Source organism: Trichogramma pretiosum, unplaced genomic scaffold (assembly GCF_000599845.2).
Source record: "Trichogramma pretiosum strain Unisexual culture from Peru unplaced genomic scaffold, Tpre_2.0 scaffold48, whole genome shotgun sequence".
Lineage (NCBI taxonomy): Eukaryota > Metazoa > Arthropoda > Insecta > Hymenoptera > Trichogrammatidae > Trichogramma > Trichogramma pretiosum.
This window is the reverse complement of record NW_019641228.1, coordinates 312,723-331,171: the sequence shown is the minus strand read 5'-3', so window position 1 is coordinate 331,171 and position 18,449 is coordinate 312,723. Positions and strand designations below refer to the sequence as shown.

At 40.9% G+C, this 18,449-nt stretch overlaps 1 protein-coding gene across 3 annotated transcripts in view; it reads left to right on the top strand.

Moving 5' to 3' along the window:
• The window catches only part of LOC106649934, a 45,355-nt gene that overhangs the window by 15,129 nt on the left and 11,777 nt on the right, over nt 1-18,449 (top strand). For 2 of the 3 annotated variants that reach the window (XM_023458314.1, XM_023458316.1), the window contains exon 2: nt 14,893-15,257. In XM_023458314.1, coding sequence (XP_023314082.1) covers nt 14,893-15,257 — 365 coding nt within the window. Of the gene's footprint in view, nt 1-12,302; nt 12,365-14,892; nt 15,258-18,449 lie in introns of those variants that run through there. The other variant, XM_023458315.1, reaches the window with a different exon arrangement.

Genomic DNA, 18,449 nt, shown 5'->3' with positions numbered 1-18,449 from the left:
GTATAGAGGGCACACACCTAACTACTACGCAGTGCGCAGCTACGGAATAATTTCAAAGGAATCACGCGTACAGAGAGAGAGAGAGAGAGAATTAGCGCACAATTTCCAGTAATGTAGTTTGTCTTCGCTGTGCTGCGTGTGGGTGCGTGCACTCCTCTCGGCTGCGTTATATATATTCGTCTGAATAACAAAGAGCTTCCCCATTATATATATGTACCGAGGTAGTTATGCACTAGGCACGCTGCTGGAATGTGGCTTAATTTTATTCGACCGAGTGAATAAATAATTTCGCCAAAGCGGCTGAGTGCATATAATGCCAACGATGACGAGTAATATTACGGTATATAAAATATATCAAACAACGATATTGCTTTTTCATGAAAATCGATACGCGGTCTATTGCTACGTACGTGCAGCAGAGCCATGTAAGACAAATTTGAACGTTTTTGCTTTATTTCTACGAGAAACAGAAATGAGACAATGTCAATTGCTTCATACATGCAATTTATAAAGATGCCAAAGGACAAACAACAATGCGACGTTTGGGATCATACAAGAATTCATCTTGAGTACCACAATCAACGAGAGGAACGAGCGAGAAAATGTGTATGACAACCAATCGGATATTTGTATTCGAAAAATTGCTACATTTTCAACATTGGCCTCGCCTTTCTTTCTTTTATATTTCATTCGTGGTTTCGTGACTTTTTCATAATTTGCGCTTGAATTTCAAGGGAAATACCGTACCCCGGAAAAACCGTTTCCATGAAATTTAGATAAATAAAATCGGTATTTTTTCATTATTCGTTTGTTTGCTTTTTGCTCGCGTTGTTTGTGAGAAATATATCATTTTACTGTTCTTTTTTTTTAATGTTCATCGAATGAATTCATTCGCTTGTGCCGCAATTTTTTTGTTTCTAAAGCGGTCACCATTTTCGTACATGTAACATGAGTCATTTTATAAAAGAACATCCATACAAATGAAACTGTCAATTGTACTTTCGTGATTCACAATTTTTAATGATTTTTTTGTATTTTTTTTCTCATAAGCTCATTAAACTTTTTATGGTGAATATCTTGTTAATTCCGTGTAAGTATTCGAATATAGACTGAAATATTCCGACATTTTATTTGTAAATTATTTTCTGCGCATTCAGTGCATTATCATTAATCTCTACTCGTGTAAACACACAAAATATACAATTTTTTCATGTACCAACTGCAATGTTGATAAAAATGATTTTCACACGCTAGGCAATATAGAGATTAAAAAAAGCGACAAGTTGTAAAAAGTATTTACAAGTAAAGTACCTTGTAAAATTCTGTCAATTTCAGTAATTTTTGAACCGTAAAAACAACAATTAATTCCCAACAATTCTGAATTTGCCTAGGCATGCAGCGCAACGATGACCATAGAAATGATCGTTCCAACGACTATACGCACACAAGGGTCGTAAAAGCCCTCAACATTATCGTTATGCACGTGTTCATCCAATCGGGCAGACGCATGTGTAGCCCTCTCGATCCACTCTTCATACGCACACATACTCATGGCGCATTATTATGATAATTATTATATCGCGACTCGAGAGCACGTGATAAGAATCGACGATATGCTCGTCACGCGATTAGCGGCGAGCTTTCGACACGTTCGCGCACGAGAGTGGCAGTGACCGGGCACATGAATACAATATTACTGTGTACATAAAGCTCAACGCACAGTATTTGAAAACGAAGTTTATTATACTTCCATTTTCAGCGCGCGGCGCTGACTTTTTCATTTTAAAAGTTTTCTTATTATGTTTGACTTGAGCTAAGTGAGTATTAAGCTGAGAACAAGAGTCGTCGTCGTCGTCGTTGTCGTCGAGTAGCAGCAGGAAGTAGCAAAAGTCTATCGGTCCTACGGCTAAAATACGAGTTGAGTTAATTTATTATTATTATTAAATCTTCGCACCGAAGATCCATTTAAAGTCGTGCTTGCAGACGAAGCAGCTCGAAAAGCTCGCATAGTCTCCGATTTTCTCTCGCAGGAGCCAAGCGAAATGAAAGAGTCAGTGCGCACCGCGTGTATAATAAGGACGCGCGATCTTGTAAACGCCTAGAGGAGCTACAGCGAGAGATATCACTTTGGGCGAATTTTTCATTTTTTTTCCTTTTTGTGCAACTTGTAAAAACGAAATTCATATTTATGTAAAAGCTGAGCCAGGTTGCGCCTGGATATTACTCAGAGAGAACGAGCTACTCTGTCTCTCGCTCTCTTTGCGCGTATAGCTTCCGTTTCGTATACACACATAGAGCATGTGCGCTATACACGGAAAATAAAAATCTCAGGTTTATTGCCCAGATGCTGGCGGTAGATGTAGCCATTGCCTGCGCGCAAGAGCCATCTCGAGAAGCGAAAAAAAAAAGAGAGCAGAAGTAGAAGAAGAAGAAGAAAAAGAGCGTGAGAAATACTACCTTTGCAAGCGGTGCATGCGCAAGCTCTCTCGCGCGCGAGCGCGCGCCGCACAAAACGAGATAAAAGACAGAAACCTGTCTCTACTGGAGACAAAAGCTTTTTTACCACTCTCTTTCTTCCTTCTTCCTTCTTCAGCCCTCGTGCTTCTGCTGCTACTGCTGCTACACACTGCGATGCTCTATATAATTCTGTACTGGGCTCCGAGAATGGGCGACTCGAGACTTTTCTTACAAATGTATATACGGACGTTTTTAGTCATTGAGCTTTTTCGCTCTCTCTCTCTAATTACGTGCGCGCGAGCGAGCGAGTGAGCAGCCTTTTCTCACTTTTATACCTCTTGAGACGCGCTTCGAAAGTCTCTGCGAATTGTGCCTTATATATATGACTGGGGCGCATTATGGGCATTTTTAGGATGAGAAATTTCAGCACCAAGGCGAGATAATAGCCAAGCTGTACTCGGCAGATAATAAATAGGTTGGCGAGAATTAGAGGAAAGAATTATCCAAAAATATTCATGATGACTTGGAAGAGATTTATTCAAATTTATTGAAAATTATTTTTACGGCCAAATGCAACAGTTAAAATAAAAGTTTGAGCGTTTGTCTTATGGTATCAACTTAATTAAGAAATTGTGGCCTGCAAAATTGTGTTACCCTTGCAAATTTCAATTACAAAGTAAGCGATCAAAGCTTTTAAAGCTCTAGAAAAATTTTCCAACATCCAATTGAATTGATGCGTTCGTTTTAGAGAAAAATAAATTTTATCTTGTTCAGCCTATGAAATATTTATTTAAGCGGATATAAATATTTATCCTCGTCACATCTTTTCATAGAAAAATCTTATATTTACAAAAATCAATAAACTCAATCTCTCTCAGCTTCGTTACGTTTTCCATCGATGCTGCTGCTCCTGTTTGTGTCGCGTGCCCGTGCGCACGGTTGCGTAGCTTTTATTTTTACTTTTTTTTTTATTTATTTTTTATCCACGGCAGCTTTTGAGCGAAATATAACTTTGAGTATAGTGCGACGATTTTCGCGAAAAGTATATACAGTTATACACAAAATTTACAAAAGCGATTTGATGCTGAAGTAAAAGGTAAATAACAGCGTGCTCAGGGGCAGAGAGCACCCGAACAAGTAGAAATTATTTACGTGGGATTTCTCAAGCGGCGATAAAAATGTTATTCCTGATTTATTCGTTGTTTTCATTCTTTCTGTCTCTCTCTTTATACGCGCACAAACACACAGAATCGTTATGCAAAAAGCCTGCGCTCTGCTATAAAAGACTTAATAATTTACGAACGCACCCGATGTACGTGTAGGCCATTTTTAACTCTATCGACGCTACACATATATCGCAAGCCAAACATATTTTCTCTTGTCTTTCGTTCGTATGTGTAGGTATTCACGAAGCAAGCATTCAATGGGAAGTATAATAGATTTAGACTGCTGCAGTGTCGAGCTTTTGCAAAACAGAGGCAACGAATTATCCAAACGAATTAACAAAAGTTAAGGGAGAGAGAGAGAGACGCGATTGAACGAGCAGTGCTCGACGTGCCGCATCGCTTTCGATAGTCATTATCCTCCTCCGAGCGCTGCTACTACTACGACTACTATACGGTGACTGCTGCAAGTTAGTTTGGTATAACACAGAAGCTGCTGCGCATGTATCTAATAGCTATACAACGCGACCCGAAGTTCGATCGACAATCAACTACTTTATACATGACTGTGTGTGTGTGTACGCGCGAATCGAAGCCAATGTCTTATAAATTTTAAAAGCTAACTCGTGCTCCGAATCCCCTATTGAACGCATTTTACGCTCGATCGGCGGCAGTTATTTGCATTATATACACGCACACGTAGAGAGATAGGAAAAGCGCGTGGCTGCGCTGCGAGTACAGGAAAAACAAAAGAAATTACGAGCTGGGTAATAATTTTCGTTACCTCTTAAAAGGCAATTTTTCTTTACCCCTCCTCCCTGCGGAGTCTTCCCTGTGTGCCACCTGCGCGAGTGGAGCACATAAATTCGCTTCTATCTTTTTCTCCGCAGCGAGGCTAAAATAAGAAGTCAAATAAGTTGCCCATTTAGCGATCCCTTCGCCCTCTTCTCCCTTCCGAAGCTGCGCTCAACTCTGCAGGAAGGGGGTTACGCTGCGCGCTTACAAGGAAGTAATAAACAAACGGAGATGGCAGCTTTCACCGCGGCGCAAAAGGTGTGTGTGTTTCGGGTTAGCTTTCTATTCTTCGAGGCTCTACAGGGACGACGCTGCGTCGACTTTTTGTGCAAATCAACAATATAACTTACACGATGGAGGCGAGGCGCGCGCCTGTAAATATAATTAAAATGATTAAATTTTCTTCGTTAGCTAAAAGCGCGCCGAGTGCTCGACGCTACAGATCATTATCCCAAAAGTATAAGTCTGCTGCAACTACATTTGTCGAGTCTTTTTGAACGAGACAAGAGTATTTTCGCGTAATGACTTATCTCGAAATTATTGTACGTTATTATTTCAAAGTGGGGCTAGTGACGTATCATAACGAGGTAAATTCACTCTTTCTCTCGAGTCTATACAAGCAGTTAAAAGACTGGTAAACTCTACAATAGTAACTACTCTGCGCAATTAATACTCACAGCCATCTTTTGTGCTGTAAAGCTTCAATCTCGCATTAATGTATACATAAAAACGACGTGAACCACACGCTCAAAGCAAATTTATCTTGCCCTATAAATTTTTGACCCAAAAATGCGGGAAATTTGAACGATATTTTATTAAATTGCGGCTGCAAGATGGAAATTATCGAAATTAATGAGACGAAGAGTTTGCGCGTGAGGAAAGGTATCGAGCACGGTAAATAAACATCCACAGCTAATGAAGCAAATAGAATATATTTTGACGTTCCGTAAATAACTTCATTACCCGTAGTTCTATATGTTTTTTTAAAAGAACTCAACTTATCTACTATTTTCCTACATATTTATTTTTTTCTTTTTCTTTATATTTCACTTCGTAATTTTCCGTAACCGAAGAAGTAATAATTGATATTTATTCAAGTTACGAAAATAACAATATCAAAATGTCTATTCCACATTTTTTTTATTCTACTATATTTGTATATGTGATGTGAAATGTACATAGTTTATTTGTTTCTTCAGAAATTAAAAGAGGATAGAGTTTTTCACACACATTTAAAATCAGGTTGTTAAGAAAGTGGAATTTTGTTTCAATTATATTACAAGTAAACTTGAGAGGAAATTCAAATTAAACAAAAGAAGATGAGGATTTTTGTAAAGGGCATGAAATTGACTTCGAATTGATTCGAACTATTGAACTTCCACTGTGTACATAAACTAGACTGAACAAAGGGATCTACGCGCGCTGATGACTTCGTATAGAGAAAGCTTTGTGACTAGTGTAAAAGTGAATTTCGTAACCAGAGATTCTAATGAACTTTCATTAATATCTCCTTTTTGGAAAACCCTAAATAACTACATTATCCAGAAAATTTCTCTGTCACCACAGACAAGAGTAGACGGATGCTTTGAGACCCCAGTACAATCATGTGTAAAATATCGCTCTTCCGCGCTGTATCGTATAAATTTATTTTTCACGATAAATGACTTGTGGGGATTCGATTTATTTTACACACTCCTTGTGAAAGAAACGTGATATAAAAAAAAAACATAGACGCGTCGGTATTTTTGGTTTCGATAAGAAAGAGTAAAAACGAAACGCGCCAGTGCAGGGATTCCTTTGTGAAAGGAGCGCGATAGGGACTGCTTTTGAATATATACGCGCGAAAAACTCGTTCTTAAAAAATATATATGTATATTGCTCGACGGCAGCATCATAAAAGATATATGTATTCTTTCGTTTCTGCCGTTTTGCATGTGTAAGGACAAAGGGTATGGCCTATATGAATAGACAGTGGAAACCGCATGCATGCGTGGTATCTGCAACTCGCATATAGGCACGGAAAATTCTTGCAACATAAATTCCGTCTTTTATCTTCGTCCAGGGTTTTGGCAAAAGAAAAAAATGACGATAAAAAGTCAAAGGTCATAATATGCATCAAAGTAAAAGACATGCAGCGTCAACAGACCAAAGTTTCGCGCGTCTTAATCCGTCCAGTGTATTTCGTGCAGGTAGATGTTTATATGAAACTAAGAGGCGGGCTGGAATTTAGGATGCACGCAGTATTTTTCTTTTGTTTTTTTTTGCTTGTCTTACTCCAAGAAGTTGACGAGACCGGAGATTTTAATTAAAATTACATTTTGAGCTTTAGGAGCGGCCGAGCATAGCGCTCGGGACCAGAGGAAATTTCTAATTCATTATAAGCATTTTGGGCTCTTGGGCAAAGTTGAGGAAATAATATATAATCGCATGTTAATTAGTGCTGCGCATATAATATACAATATATATAGTTATTAATGTATTAATGTAGGTGTGTGTATGCGTGTGCGTAGAAACGGAGAGTAGAAACGAGCGTAATGTGTAGTGTGTATTCTGCGACGCATCCGCGAGGTTTTAGTCGGATATGCACGCAAGTGTGTGCCAGTAGATTAATGCAACCGTGTGCACCTACTATGGTATTAAATTATTTAACGTGCATTATTTAACCAAGCTTGCATGAATGTTTAGTTTGAATTATATTTATAATATATATTTCGAGCGCTTCTCAAGCGAGTCGAGCGATTAACAAGACGTGCACGTAATTCTGCAGACCAGAGCAGCTGCTCCGGGGCAAAAAAAGAGCGAAAAAGCTGGAAAATGCTATATACTCAAAGATTAAAAAACTTTTTAGAAATTATTATATAATGTATGTACGCAGGGATTACGTTGAACGAGGAACACGTCAAGCTGCCTGGGAAATGTATGAATTTTTTTTGACGTGGTTGCATCTTGCTTCGCAGGTATTACTATGTGGGAAAACTTATTCACTTCCATGCACGACGCGCAGCCAGTAGAAAATTCAATTGCAAATGTACATAAAAAAATCAACATCTCTTGTGGGTTCGGGCGATACACCGGCAGCAGCACTTGCACATTTCGTATAACTACGTGTATATATAATATCGATGATTCTCGAGCGAGTGCACATTTTCGCAGCTACTCGACGAGGCACGCTTACCTAACTCGGCTATAAAGTACATAAAAGCTGCAATTAAAGCGTCGCCGGGCGCAGAGAAAAGGCCGATTTTTTGCACTACGCGGCTCCAAGTTCTCGTTCGGCAAAATGTGGTCTCGTATTTTCATATTTTTCAGGGAGAGCCGAGCGAGCCGAGCCATGTTGGCAACTCGGAACTCGTCGCGCGAAATGACTCGCGAGAAATTAATCGCCTCGCGCCGGGGTGGACACTTGATAAATTCGAAATCGATATATTCCAGCACGTGCGGTACGTGTGCGTGTGTGTGTGTGTGTGTGTGTGTGTGTTGGAGGGCTACACGCGACAGCTCGCTTCACTCAACGCATGAATGATGCCGCTGATTTTATTCGTCGTTCGGCCTCGACAGCAAATTTTGATCGTTCCAATGTACGCGTGTCTGTGTGCGCCGCACAGCCAAGTATGCATACAAGCTCAAGAGCTGGACTGGACTGCGATCGATATTTTGTAAATCCTAAGTCGCCGCAGCGGTGATTATGCCGCTATTATACGACGGAGATTCCCGCTGTACGCAGCAGAAGCGCCAAAATTACGCTTGAATTCTGTCGACCGTAAGCCGTGCAGTGCACATGTGGCGTACATGTGCTGCTCGCCGAGTAATTATATTAGCTACGGCCTCGTACCTCGACCTGCTGCTGCTGCTGCTGCTTCTTACAGGATCAATGATAATTACACGTCGATTATCTCCAATTGAAGTCGTCGGGAGCTAATGTCCTCGAGCTGCGAGCCAAGACGCTGCTGTGGCTTCGGCTGCGAGTTTCACTCGCACAAGCTCTTTCACACTTGCAGCCGACACATTTGCATTGAACAGAGCAGACGCCGATGAAGAGAGAGAGAGAGAACTTCTCTATTATAGAATTGAATCAAGCTTTTCTCAACTAGGCAGGCACGCTGCGTAAGCTGCTGACACTTTCCAAGAGAAGGAGAAAGAGGGAGGGAGGGAGGAGTGAAAAGCATGTACGTGTCGTACGCGAGAAATTTATTAGTTTTTCAAACTTTCTGTAAGAGTGCGAGAGATAGATGTTCTGCGGCTTCGAGAGGCTAAATTCGTGTACGAATTCCACGCGCCAAAGTTTCGCGCCATGGGAAAAGTCAACGCTGATTTAAAATGCCTCTCATATGAGGGGCTGCACAGTCACTGCGCAGACTTTTCCAACGAAAAAGCGGAAAAGTCAAAGAGATAGCCCGACGCGATAATGAAAGATCCGTCATTAAAAATAAATACGTATCTCGTCATTGTCATCGGTCAACTCTAAGCTCTGCGCACGACGTATCCCTCCTGTAATTACAATGAACACGATTACTCTTTGATCAACTAATTGCCACCTATGCTATTTACGCGCACTGCACTTTGACGCTCTCGAGCTGGCTTGTATTACCCATATGAAGTTTTTATCACGACGCGCTCGGATCGATAATTTTCATATTGCCCTGAAATCTTAATGGTCCTCGTTGACATGTACGTCGAGCAGTGCTTCATATTTTTAATCTCCGAGTACATAATTTTCCAGATGAGCTCGATGCGCGCGTGGGCCGCATGTCAAACGACGAAACAGACACACAGAATTTCCAGCGCGCAGGAAAGATTAGTATTTCGGGAACACAATGCTCGCGATTAATGTTTGCATTTTCCCAACGCGTGGCTGTATTAATTGTCAGACCAAATGGATGATAAACATTTTTTGACAGAAAACCACTAAAATTTAGCTCATTTTATTTTTTTCAACTTTTGTAAAAAAATTATTGTTTTTTCAGGAGCTAAACATTCCAATCTACTGCCTTGATTTCGCTACATTATTTCCATTTGCATCGCGGGGTATATATAAAATAAAAGCCCAAGAAAAAAATTTCTGTACATTTTGTGTGGTCGCAATTGCGCATGTAAATTTCATTTTCATAATCGAACGTACGTGCGCACGTATACATATGCAAAAATTCCATTTGTGCGTTTTTCATACGTAGAGCGCGTGAATGGCGTTTAAAATTTATGCAAACTCGTTTGTCGTCTTTCTTGCGACGATTCATTGCCATTGTCACATATGATAATATAATATTTGACGATTCATAAATGAATGATAAAAGCTTAACCTTTTACTTCGTGATAATGAAACGACATGTGAACTGTCGAATGTATAATTGTCAGCATTAAATCCACGCTTCAACGCCAAAAATTATAAAATTCAAGTATTACGATTAACATGTGTGCAATACTTTTTTCGCGTCAAAATATTATATCCTGGAGATGAATATATGTGAAATTGAATATTTCCTTTTAAAGTATTAACAAATATTTCACATAATTCTCATTAAAATTTGGCACAATTACGTGAAGTAATTAAAAAAAATTAACCGGTATAAGCAAGAGTGGCTACGCTCAACATACAAGTTCATTGCACTTGTCAATTTCAGAGCTGCGCAAATTTATTCGCAAAGCCAACAATGTACATACAAACTCATCCTTATCGGCTATTATGCGAAACGAGATTGGGCTCGTGCGGCGCGGGAAAGAGGATGACGCGTCGAAACCCTCCCGCACTTGGCGTTAAAAGTAATTTCAGGGGGGTTGTTACGTTTATATAGAGGCCGTTTCGAACTGTCGAATTTCAAATCAAGCGTCACGGTAGCGTCCCGGTTTTCTTCAACCTGCGTAGTCAAGAGACGAAAAAGACTTTGAAAGAGACTGGTACAATTAGCTGATGAGATACTTGATACAACTTTATCGATGAAAAATTACAACCAATTTACAATCAATTACATACGTGAATTTGTTGATAATCATTATTTATCGAAACTTTTTTTTAACAGCATATAAAAACATTGTGAATCTTTTTTAAACGTTCTAGATTTACTTTGACATTATTTCGATACTTTTTTGAAAATTTTAATCTCCATAAACCATTTGCTCAACATTTTTTCTTTTGTAAAATCGTGCAGACAGGCCTAACAGGCTGTCAAGTGACTTGTCCGAATTGAAACGGATTGTGTTCCACGACACTAGAGGGCGTGACGGTGCAGTCGTTATACGAATTATGAATATTAACAGCAGGGGGCGTCATCGGCACTCCACGACCACGGCGGTTATGGCATATGCTTTGAGTTATGACGAACCGCGCTGTAGGTGCCAGGTAGGCTATTTTTGATACCCCCAATTTCATCTAAAGGTGGCAGATACAACGCCGCGGTTGTAATATATTTTGTTAGTTTGGAAGGGAGACCAAGCAAGGAATAACGAATTACTCAGACCAGATAGTATGTCGGGCTGACCAAGTCGGAAACATCTGCTAACTATCAATCCTTCGTGCCTTTAGTGTATTGTGTTTCGCGCGTAAAAAATGCAAGTGGAGTGTGCCATGATGGACGTCGAGCCAGACGAAGATTTCGTTTTTATTTTTTCTGAAGATACACCTCCAACGACGGTGAAAAGAAAACGACGAGCCGAAGGCGAGCCCGACGACTCAGATTCGTATATCACGCTCAAACGAAGCAATTTTGAAGTCTTATACGACGCCGAACGCCAACGTTTCTATGACAAAGTATTGCGCGAGACGACTTCCCGCGAGTCCAACGTGGAGCTCATCCCCATTGACCTATTTGCCGAAGAGTATCAAGAGGCCACTCCTGAGGACGTCATCTGGATGCTCATCAAAGCTGAGAGGGAGCGTCAATTGGAAGTGGTCGAGTTTCTTGTTGGGGCTGGCATTAAGATCGACGGCATAGGTGAAAACGGCAGGACTGCCCTGCATATCGCGGCTATGGCCGGACTCTACGACAAAGCCGACTTGATGTTCGAGATCTTTGGCGATTATAATTACAGTGACGACCATGGCTTCACACACTTCCACGCGGCTTGCATCACTGGCAACCATGACATGATGAACAGATTTTTAGATCAAGGCATTGACGCGAATCTGCCCTTCCAAGATTTCTACTGCGGCAGGCAAATGTCGCCGTTGCATTTGGCCGTGAACGAGGAGCAGCCAGAGTCTGTCGAGCTGCTGCTTCAAAAAGGCGCCGATCCTAACAACATCCCTGGCAACAACCCTTTAGACTATCTGCCTTACTGCCATCATACGTACGAAAGAGGTGTTGTGGAAAAAGATTATTACGATATTAATATGAAGATCGTCGAGATGCTCATACAGCACAAATGCCACATCGATACCAAAGACAGCGAAGGCAACTCTCCGATGTTCAATCTGTTTTGCGGCATTGTGAAACGTCACAAATTTCAAAAAGAAGTGTTGAAAATATTCCTAGAACACGGTGCCGACGTGAAACATGTCAACGACGCCGGCGCTACGATACTACACGTGGTGCTAGCCAGGGAAGGATGGGAGTACTGCACATACGAGGATTTCGAGCAATACAGCCGCGATGACATCAGCGCCGAGGTCATCCAGATGCTCATCGAGCACGGGGCCGATCCCAGAGCCAAGGACGCTGATGGAAATACCCCGCTCCAGATGGCCGTGTCTTACTGCAACTATGAAGCCGTAAAGCTGCTCATGAATTACGACAATGACCTGAATCACCTTAGATTGGAAGGCGGCTTCTTTTGCCGAAGAAAGCGATACCCGCAGCATTTAGAGCTTGTACAAAATCTCATCGACATGGTTGAATTGTTGAAAAGCAAAGGATTCAAAATAAGTGAACGCTACGCTTACAACATGCTGTCTGTTCTGCATGGATTTTATTATCTTGATGACAGCTCTATGTATCCAATTAACTTGTTGGAATTAGGTAAGTTGATTCAAGTGGAGAATACCAAAACTGCTTAAAAGTTTCTTACTGACAATATTTATTTTACTTCATAGGTTCTGGTACCTTGATTCGAGTCTATTACAATAGTTTTCTCAATTCAAAAGAACAAATTTTTGGTTCAAAGGCAAAGAGTATAGAAATGTTAATTAAATATCTATTGATAACATATGCTGGTAATATGTTTATCAATAATGATTTAATATATTATCTTTATCATATGTCACATTCTTTAGTGACCAAATTTGTGCCTCTTGTAAATCCTTATTCTGATATCGACAAATTTAGAGAAGAAATTGAACGCGCCAAGGAAACTAAAATAAATTCACATGCATCACTTTTGGACCTCTGTAGATTATCTCCAGATAAAACATATGCTCTTCTAAAAAATTCTAATTATAAGTCAATTGTTAAATCAGAAAAATTTGCTACAGAGTTTCCTCACATAGGAGCATTAATTAAAGGCTATATTGCTAAAAGTTTAATTACAGGGTATGCAAAACCAATGATGATAGAAATCATACATTTACTTACTCCATTTCCAATACCAGATCTATGTTGTGCAAATATACTTAAATTTCTAGATGACTTTGATAAATTGATTTTATGTTTGGGATGTATGGGCTTCTCTAAGCTAAAGTTATGAATCATAACTTATGATATAAAAAGTATGATCTTAATATTTTCTTGTAATTATAATTTTAAATGTAATGCAATATGAATTCAAATACAATTTATTCATTGTTGAAATATTCAAAGTTTTTGTAACCTTAGATAAAACTATCAACATTAACTTTGCATAAGCGTGCAAAATAAAATTTCAAATTTCAAATGTTTGATTTATTCATTTTGTTTTAATATTCAAGGCAATGTATTTTATTGAAAAGTCAAAGGACAAAAGTGAAAAATAAAGTACAATGACAGATCACTGGAAAGTGCTGCATCTTAATCCGCTTTAATATTCGGCACGTACCTCTAAAAATATGTTCATCCGACAAAAATCGAGCTCTGTACGTAAAGAGTTAACCCCGGCACGGTCACGAAAATGGGTAATAAAACGAAAAAAAAAAGCTTCAAGATAATAAAAAGCTTCAGGGTACTATAGGCTAACCCTTGGTCGAACAATAAAAGCTTATGTAACGTTCGATCTTTATTTCCTAGTATTTCCCGTGCGGACTTTTACGAGGCAAACGTGCGCACACACATGTATTATATGTTGAATGCTGTTTTCACTTGTTCTAAGGATGTCGATATAACAGCTAAATAATCACCAATTAGTTATATGAATATACACATTGACCTATTCATTCGATTTTTCCAATAAGCAATCCTTGTTGTTAACTCGGCACAAATTAAATTTATTTGATTGAAATTGATTATATTGATTTTAATAATAAATGGAAAACAGAAGTAATTGATAAAATTTGTTTTCATTTTACTTTTATTATTTTTCAAGATATTTAATACTTTAAGATAAATGAACGTTATGTTCGAAATTCAATTGTTATATAAAAATAATTCTTTATGTTTCTTCTTACTGATAGACTTCTCGATAATTATGAAATTCGATAAGTGCATTAATTAATGCTGAGATAATACCTCAGAAGTTGCAAGTCTAATCAAGCGTTGAGTCCGGTCATCACGTACACCCACTGTTTTCTTTCGATTCAATACAAAAAAAAAATGAAAATATCGCGTGCCTTCTTCAGTGTACGGCATCATTAATTTCAATTGTGGCGGGGCTTCCGCACGCTTAATTCAATTGTAAATGTACAACACGCGGATGTGAATCATAAATTTTTGTTACACGACAAATGAATGTGCGGGACAATTTTAAATCTTCATCTTGCTTGGCGCACGCGGCTTTCATAACATCTCGTATACTTAGAGAAAAGAGACATTCATATAGACGGGTTTATTCGCGAGAGAGATAAAATACCCTTTGATAAAATACGAGACACGCGGCTTGCAAGCTCTTTGTCGTCGACGAAGCTGCTTCTTGTTTTTTCCTCGTCCTTTTTTCTTAAACACTCTTTTTTGGCTTTTTACGTGCGAGCGCGTTGGCTTTTTTAGCGCGCGCGACGCCGTATACTAAGCCTGAAAAAACGGCTGGAGCTCTGCCGGTTTATAGCAAACCATACTGCAAGCTCCTATACGTATATAAACATTATTATTTATCTTTGATGAAATTAAAAGGTAAAGTTGGTCTTTCGTGCAAACAAAGTTATGGCATGCGTATATACAAGCATCGGTGGGTTGATTCATTAGGCCAAATTAAAATGGATACAACGATGGTAAATCCAGCACTGGTGGAAAGCTGGCCGCGATACACGCACAGCGCTCAGTACGATAATTTACATATTAATTGAAATTCACGGGAAATTCTCTCCGTCTCTCTCTCGCTCCGATAGCGCTAGTCGAGCCTATCTATAGGGCACATGCTACAAATCTGCAAGAGTATAAAATCAGGCCTTGACTCTACATATACGCATGCGTTATTTGTTTTGCAGAGCTGAACGAGGAATGGGCGTTAGCCAACAGCTGCGAGAGCGTCGTGGTGGTCGGCGGCCAGACGATGAGCGGCACCATGAGCAGCGCGGCCTCCTCGACCACAACCTCCTCGGGCTGCAGCGTCGGCACACCGACGACCGGCTGCACGCTCAGCCCGACGAACGCCTCGGATCAGGACGAGGCGGCCTCGTCCTCGTCGGCCACCACGACCAGCGCCACGAGCACCGGCAGCGGCAGCGCAGCCGTCGCGATCGAGGAGAAGCTCTACGACATCAAGTATCTGGGCTGCACTCGGCTGCAGGAGGAGGACGCGGCCGACAACGAGCGGCTCGCAGCGGCTGCGGTTGATAAAATCGTTACGGCAGTGAGTTATCCTCTAGCTACATATACCTACTATCTATAGATATAGCGCTATCTACGCGCATTGATTATTATGAGCGCGCAAGTTGGAGCTTTTAGCGACTGGATATTGCATAGAGAGTCCGGTCCTCTTGTACAGGGCTCCGGGTAATTGGCGTACATTCGACCTGGCCTGCTCTATACGTGTTCTAGGTAGCCCGGGAATTGCGACTCGCTTATACTACAGCTATATAGCCGCATCGAGCTGTAAACTTGACCAAGTATTCAACACTCGTATAACGAATCTTCGCTACTGCGGGCGAACTTTGCCGAGCTCGTGGCAGCCGTTGAACAACGTATTCGCCAAAAGTTATTAATGTATCTTCGCCGTGAAGCCAAATCATCCGAAGCGTGGATTTAATATACCCCCGAGTGCAGCTAGTGTACATATTTTCCTCAGAGAGCACCGTGTACATATTGTAATAATACAGTATTGCTCGATAAATTTAAAAGCTAATGAAAATAATCTCCCGTTTTCGGGGGTAGCAAGAGAGTTGCAGCTGCTCCTACCACGGTGTATTAAGATGCGCGCGCGTCTTGAAAGGCGCCCGTGGAAGAAAGCCCCGCGTATCGCTTTACGCGAGCAAAACTTATCCGCGCGCAAAGCTTCGGCCGTCCCGCATTCGGATTTGGCGTACTTCTTGAGTGCGCGCCGGAAAAGCTCCGCGCACTTTCCTCGCTTTGAATAATGTCTAAAGCGATTTGCTATTTTCGACTCGGCTATAATATCATCGTCTCGTCTTCTTTTTTGCTCCGCTTCAGAATCTCTTTCTCTTCTCGACGTGCGCTTAAAAGCGCCTCCTCGCTCCGCACTTGCGAGCGATCGATTATGTAAACTTGAAATTTCGCCCGCCGATCGGATCTCTCTTATGACCTCGAAAATTCCCGTATAATATAAATTGCACTTTAATGACCAGCGTACGCGTTAATTACTCGTGCCGTACTGCAGCCATGGGTAAATGAGTTAAAATCCTAATTCGCTCGATACGTGCGCCACAAGCACACGTGCAGCTGCGTCTGTCACATTTATTAAGTGCGTATGTATATAATATCGAAAGGAGGCACGCGCATGACATATGCCGCCTATGTACATATGTATAGAGGTATAGAGAGCTTGCCATGCATCGAGTGTCATGCTCTCTTGATGATGTGCTATATGCGCGCCAACTCGGGCTCCTTCATTATACAAGGCATCTATATAGACATTATATAGCAAATGTACTTCTCAAACTTGTCTCTCTCTCTCTCTCTCTCTCTATACATATATATACGGTAGCCGCCGCCTCTCGCGTATAATATACATACAGATTATACAAACAAGGCGCGAGTTAGTGCATTATGGAGTTTCAATGAGCTATCATCGACGTCATTGTTTTACTTGCTTAATTGATTTATATGAAAGTTGTGTAGCCCTTTGAGCTTGCACCAGCCGACACCACGATAGATTTAAAAGAGAGCTCAGCCGTTATAGCCGGAAAAATAAAGCTGTACCTTGGTCGAGCACATCGTTAATCTACTTTTTACGCAAATTTACCGTTCAGAGTACAAATGGAATAAAGCTCGTAAACATCGCGTGCGCGCACGGGGTCTACGCATACATTGTACAGAACAGTTGAATAATATGCCTTGGATATACGCGCGAGCTTGTTTTGTATTTAAGCAAACATTCGCGCTCATGCGCGTTATATATATACATAGCAGCTGCGTAGATATTTGCACAACACTGTGTAAAATAACATGTGGCTCTGTGGCTCTCGTGTGCCTGCATGCCTATGTATAATGTGCTCGTGCGTGCATGTGCGTGCAGAGAAGAGGCGCCGAGCGATCCTCGTGCACCCCCTATGCAGCTCGCACTAATGGAATGGCGTTACCAATCCTACTTAATGTGCCTACGATCTGTTTGCGGTGTCACTTTTGCTCTGCAGCGGCACGCGTGTATCTACTTGTACTGTACACACATGCATACGCATGCTTCCGCCTATTATATCATTTCCCGCTATGCGAATGTGAAAATCGCGCACGATATGTGCTCGCAATATGCTTGATTTATGGATGGGTATGAGCGGAGAAAAGAAGATATCGCGTAGCTCGAGCCCTTGTAGCGCGAGACGAAATGTAAATTGAAAAGTTAACGAGATTCGCCGCGAGATGCGCAAAGGGAAAATAAAAATTCCGACTTCTTAGACACCTCGAGAGATGAGCCGATCGAAGGTCCCATGCCACTATACATAATATTACATGTGCACATAGCAAGGCGCTTGCGCGCGCTCCTGTGATGTATGAATGCTAGAATTTGATCCGAGCTTGCAGCCTGAGATATTATGTATAGGTATGCGCAGTGTAAGCTCGAAATTTTTATATCGTCTACACGTGACGTGATAAAGTGCCTTCCTTTATGCGATTTTAATATATCTTTTTCTTGCCTGCACCACGCGCACTGCGAAAAGCTTCATCGGGCATGACGCGCGCACGAGATGGATAACTTTTACAGCTCACAAAGTCAAGTATACTTCTCACTTTCGAGAGCTTTGTTTTTTAATAAAGTAATAATCTTCTGTTAAAGGTATACGCGCATCTGTATCACAGCGCTCGGATCGTTGGATCGCTATATGAAACATTAATGTACGAATGCACAGCCGCGAAAGCAGCTTTTTCAATTGAGAGTGGCTCCTCTCTCAAGAAAAGCTCGTTTACATAGCATAGGCAAAAAGCTGCGAGCATTATTCAAAAGACAGATGTAACGAGGAAAAGCTGCTGCGTGCCAGCCCAAAGAAAATATCTTGGCGCGCGTTTTGGGTTTCTGCCTTTGGCAGCTCGCGACGAGCGAGACTTTTGCGAGCTTTTCAATATTACATTTACGAGATCTCGTTAAATTTCATGCTTTGCAGCAAGTACTGTCTATACGTATATATATTGTATATATTTTATACACAGAGCACGCACGTAAGCAGCGAGAGCAGTAGCTGAGCGACTATGAGATTGAATTTTATCTTATATGTATCGTATAACACCGTTCGTTGTCGTCGCGTCCGACGTTTTGCTTCGGCAGGTAATTGCATTTTTCGTTGTATACGCGATACACACGCATAGCTCGCAATCTTCAAGTCCTAATTTCCTATCCCGGAAATTCTATAAATTTCACGTAAAATAAAGCTCG